The sequence below is a fragment of the Wasmannia auropunctata genome, unplaced genomic scaffold (genome assembly GCF_000956235.1).
Source record: "Wasmannia auropunctata unplaced genomic scaffold, wasmannia.A_1.0 LD335900.1, whole genome shotgun sequence".
NCBI lineage: Eukaryota > Metazoa > Arthropoda > Insecta > Hymenoptera > Formicidae > Wasmannia > Wasmannia auropunctata.
The window spans coordinates 1-6,011 of NW_012026990.1; the positions used below are offsets into that span (position 1 = coordinate 1).

The following is a 6,011-nucleotide window of genomic DNA, read 5'->3' on the forward strand; positions in this document are numbered from 1 at the left end:
ATATATATACACATATATATACACATATACAATTTATACAGGGTGGCCCATCGAAAACGAAACCGACTGAATAACTCCTACAAAAATAATTTTTCGAAAGAACGCAAAAATACGTCAATTTTTATTCGAAACATTAGTGATTAGAGCATAAAAGAACAATTGGAATTCATAACCACTTTGGATATTTTCAGATTACACGATATGGATTACGCGACAGATTTGTTTGTTTTAGATTTAATACATTGTATTTTCTAAACAAATTGATCGAATTTAAAGATAATACGATTACACAATGATATGTGTTTCACGATACATTTGTTTGTTTTAGATTAATACCATGTATTTTCTAAACAAATTGATTAAATTTAAAAAATCTAACGTAGGAATGTAGAGAATTGAAAGACCTTCCTAATGATATTATTATATTATTTGACTCTTTTCCAATTGAAATTTTTTAGAGATTGACATCCCCGCTTAGAGGGTTAAAGTTGAGGGTAAGAATTATACGTCAAAAGATGTCTCTCTTCGAATAAAAATCGACGTGTTTTTGCGTTTTTTTTCGCAAAATCATTTTTGTAGGAGTTATTCAGTCTGTTTTGTTTTTGATAGGCCATCCTGTAATATATATGTATATATATAGAATGGATATTAATGTAAAAGATTTTAAGAGATAACTTCTTACACAAATTCAAGACTAATGAAATTTGAAACATACATAAAACTTTATTAAAATAACGCAAGTAATTTTCGAAATTTTTGGAAAAACGCCAAATTTGTCTTTCGACTTTGATACTTTGTATCTTTGAAACTAAGCCATTAAGTACTTAAAACTAAATCATGTAACATCTTAAATTTACCTTGACATTGAGGAATCAGAATCACGCCCTATGAAGTCTTTTACATTATTTAGGCTATGTTCCATAACGCTTGCAACACTCATTTTATGATTCCAAGTTGTTTATTAAATGTTAAACAAGGAAATAATATTCGCGAACGTTAACTAAGAACGCAGCCTTAATATCTACTCTCTAAATCATCCTGTATTTCACAGAGAGAAGTCTCTCTACTATTATAAATATTTTCAATACTTCGTATTTTCAATGCTTCGTCGAAATTCAATATGTTTTGTAATGTATTCTTTCGTAATGCATGAATTGAGTTGAAGAATTTGTTTTTAAATTTAAATGGGCTGAATGTAATAATTTTAATATTGTATATAAATGACAAATTTTTCGATGAGAAAATGAGAAAATAAGAATTTTGAAGGAACTATTTTTTTCATTTTTTTAAATTTTCTTCTCAACGTTTATATTTACATTCTTTTTCGTTCTTATAAATGTACCGTCTATATAAATGTGAATTTAACTTACAAAATATTTGATTAACACACCTTGCAAGTACTATTTACGACGGTCGGCAATAGTTCGAGAGGTAAATGACTTTTAATGAAACGCGGCGAAGGCTGATTTCGTCCGAATTCGACGCTATATTTCTCCATACTGGTTCTACCAAAACAATCTTTCGCTGTGATATCGTCATATATTGCTCCTATTCTAAAACAAAAAAAATTATATATTATTCTTTGAAAGTATCTTTTAATTCAGAAAATTTAACAATTTTGTTCCGTAATCATTATTTCACGTAAAAGGAAAACAGAAGGATAATTCGAATTTTCTATATTTTTATTAAATCTAAAGTGGAATCTAATTTGTTGACATTTCTTATACATTAAAGATAAGAAAAGTAGAAACAAGGAAAAAACAACACTTAAAAATTCAAATGCAGTTTTAATTAAATTTAGTTCGTATTAACATGAGAGACTTTTTTATAATGTAAAAAAATAGATAATGTATATTTCTGCAGTTATCATGTAAGATAAATCATATATAAATAATACTATACTCTATATGGGGAAATCTCTCTACTAAATATTTTCGATGTGCCTCATCGAAATTCATGTCATTTGCCACCAGCCATACGAGTTCCTGCGTCACCGTCGTACCTAATCAATACAATACGTAAATCCAATTAATATTTCTAACAATAACACAAACTTGCAAAATTTCGAATTCACGTCTAATTAATTGGATCACTTTTAGCAACTTCAATATTCTCAATATTTTATATTTTTCCTAAAATTTTGGATAACATTGACTCAAATTTCAATGTCAATGATGACGTTTTTCTAAACATTGAATGTTTTACTTTTTAGTACGCATAATTTTTGAAATAATGTCATTAAAATATCATTTTACTTCTTAAAAATTTGAAATAAAAATCTCGCAAAACGATTATGTAAAATAAATCATTGAATGGATTGTTAAACAAAAAGTAGAGAAGCCATCGGTACCGACGTAGGTTTCCTAAAGAAACATCTACTTATTTTCTCAAAAACTAAACGTTGTACTTTATTAATACATTGATAAAAACATGATCTCTTTAAATAAAAAGAAGGAAAAATCCGTAATTCATGTTTGTAATCTGTTTTTATATATTATGAACAAAAAACGAATTCTACAAATGCGAAAATTACTCTCTTATGATTTTCTTTTGTAAATTATGTTTAAATAACGATTGGATATATCATTGTTAAATTGTTTTGTGATATTATACAAATTTGCTATTTCGTCTGATAAGAGACACTTTCTAGTTTGTATTTATGTTTTCAAAGTTCTATGCTTAGTTATTGTTGTAAAAAATATAATTAAAAAACGAAGCAATATACCGGTATACCAGCGGTACCGATTTTCAACGATCTTCCTCTCATTTCTTATCACTTTCCTACCATTTATCTGATAAAGCTTCTAAATAAAGTTATCTTGGCATTATACTTTCTTGCTTAAGAATTTTCAAATTAAAAATAGTAATATTTTAGAATTTTTTATTTTTTATATCACACTGTACGTAAAATACATAATATTATACCCTCTTATTTAAGAATGTATAAATTAAAAGTAGTAATATTTTAGACATTTATTATTTTTTATGTCACACTATACGTGAAATACATGGTAGTTTGGAAAATGTTTTAATCAAAAATCAAATTTATATTAACATTGTAATTTCTCATATAACAAGCAATTAATGATACATATAATTTGTGCAAAGTTTTATAATTAACGTTCTAGATATAAAAAAGGTTATTTCGTTCGTGATATGTATTTTTATTCTGATTTTTATTATTTAAATTTAATTTTATAATTATTATTTTCATAATTTTAACTTTATAAGCTTTTATCACGATAAAATAAGATATATGGTCGTGCAAATGTTTTTTTGAGCAAGAAATTTTCAGATGTTTAAATTTCAATGTAAACTTCGACAACAGAATAGATTATTAATTATAATGTCCTTATTATAGATCTTTAGAATGTCTTGATTAAAATTTGTGCTCTATTATAAATAATCGGTCCTTTATAAGTTCACATCTGCTTCCGAATAGAAACTTTAAAATTTTTATTTTATTTGACAAATATATCGCATTTCACAGCTTTTTCAAAAATCGAGAAAATATAGAGAATCTCAAGACATATATATGATAATGCCTGAATGTTAAATCTATAATAAACAGTGAAAATAATTTGCTTGCCTGATCTAGGATGGGTAACGATCCATGTATCGTCCGGACGAACTTCGAAATCGTATAAATCGCCACCTTCTTCGACATATCTGTACGATAAGAACCATTTTTTCTGACCGATTTTAACGAAGCCGCGCTTGAGATACGGATACCAATTTGCTATTTCGGCCGCCAGCTCACCCTCGACGCGTTCCACTTTCAGATCCTTAAAAGACATGCTCGCGGGTCAATGGCCTCTTCGTTCACGAAGTCAATTAATTGTTTGGAATTTCACTCGCACGTGTTCTCTTGCGGTCGGTATCACGTCAATTACAAAAAGCAAAACTTTCGTGAAGATATATATACGCAGTAACTTAATTATTGCTGCCCTACCGCTGATCTCGCAGTGTGTTTACAAAAATATGAACAAGCATATGTAGTTTGTCAGATTAATTCGTAACGGTATCATACAGCATACTGTATATTGTGGTAATATCGTTATCGTTTATTACAGCCATAGACCTTATAAGTATGGACTGGCAGACAAAGCAGATCAGTGAGCGCTCAGTGATTCTTTAATATGATTGGTTTTTGCCTTTAGCTCTTTGCTGAATCTAAGTGAATATACCAATCCTAACGAAGAATCACTGAACGCTCACTGATCTGATCGGTCTGCTGAACGGGCTTATAGCACGTTTCCAACGTGCCATACGCGGTTTCACTGACATGCGCAATGTGTGTTTCCGGACACTTTGAGAAAGAAAACCTGCTAAAAGGTATGTTTCTCTCTCCTGCTCCCGAATTGCTTCTTATACAGAAACTATAGCACATTGCCAGTCCATAAAAGTATGCGTGCTGTAAACATAAATACAGCACATTAGGAAATAAATGTTTCGGTAAGATATAAAATAAATTAAATATTTGTAGAAGAGGGAAATTTATGATAAAAATATGACGCAACACATACAGGATGTATGACTTATTTAGGTATAAAGATATCTATATAACAGGAAATTAATTTCTAAATGAAAATTCTGAACAAATATTTTTTTATTTACAGGAAATTTATTATTAGCAAAAAATGTCTGCTACTTTTTAGTTTATGAGAGGAAAATTAATCCAACAAGAACTACTACTTGTAACTGATACAAGACCTTTTCTCTGGCGACACTGGATTGCGCTACCTTTTTTGTTACTTTCGCTTAACTTAAAATATATACCTATTTCTTTCTAGGTAAAATTATACACTATTTGAACTATAAATAACGTATCAATAATAATCTTTAAAAATTAATGTGTGTGTTATGCACTTTTTAATATTTTCGAGGAAAGTAATTTATGTTTCATCTTTCTAACTTAATTGTATTGTTAATCTTACTGCTCGATTGTACGTGTTCTCGACTAGACAACTTTTAAACTAATTGAACTAGAAAATATCAATGCATAATCGTGTAATTTTGATATTTGTATTTTTAGAATTTTTTTATTTATCTGCAGAAGATATATATATAATGTCAATCGTTAATATACGTATATTTGTCGAGTTAAAATTATTAAATTATAAATCTATTTATTAATATTATATACACATATATAAGACGAAATAAGTTCGTCGCAATAATAAATACAAGACATAATTTTCTTTTTTTTTTTACAGGAAATCTACAAAAATGCAATTATCTTTATAACTTATAAGTTTAACGTAATAATTTTACTTTTAACATTTTCTAGCGAAAAATTATTTAATAGGAGTTTTTTAGAAATTTACACAGTATATGTAATGATAAATGTTATGGAATAGGCATATCAGTAAATATTAGAAAAGTGTCTTCTATCTATCTAATCTACGTATATATATATATATAGAAATTAATATGTATAGTTTCGATTTCTCATCGTATCCCAGACTCGATGAACTTCAAAAACATTTTCATGCTTCGAATTACGCTCATTGTCAGCCAATCATTGATAAAACGTAGATAATTAGATAGATTTTATTGTATACTAACTATCACACTAAGATATAGAATAGGGTTTCTAAGTATTCGGATATCCAGATATTCGGTTTCAATTCGAATCTCAAAATCGGATTATTACGATTATTCGGGTAATCCGGATATCCGAATTATTTGGATTCGGATCTGAGTTAGGATCCGGATCTAAATTCGGATAAGATATTCGATCCGCAATGTATTTTATTTTATCATATCATTATCAATTTTAAAATAACAAATTTTCTCTATCTAAAAAAGTGCACGTTAAGTCGATAACTCGCATTTCTCGAAATTATTTGTTGCCGCTTTTCCGTGATGCTGATTGGTTATCTCACTATATGCTTACTTGATCGTTGAGCGGCTATCATTACGTATTTTGACAGTTATTATGTGTATTGAGATTTGTTTTAGTATAATAATATTGGGGTTAATAGCAATATATATATATATATATATAT

At 28.1% G+C, this 6,011-nt stretch overlaps 1 protein-coding gene across 1 annotated transcript; it reads right to left on the reverse strand.

The window, feature by feature from the left end:
- Nucleotides 1–1,299: 1,299 nt before the first annotated feature.
- On the reverse strand, nucleotides 1,300–4,063 carry LOC105455518 (sulfotransferase 1 family member D1-like). The gene is made up of 3 exons (XM_011698897.1): nucleotides 3,590–4,063; nucleotides 1,903–2,002; nucleotides 1,300–1,553 (listed from the first exon to the last, which is right to left on the reverse strand). The coding sequence occupies exons 1-3, from the start codon at nucleotides 3,795–3,797 to the stop codon at nucleotides 1,382–1,384; spliced, it is 480 nt and encodes a 159-aa protein (XP_011697199.1). The 5' UTR covers nucleotides 3,798–4,063; the 3' UTR covers nucleotides 1,300–1,381.
- Nucleotides 4,064–6,011: the final 1,948 nt, after the last annotated feature.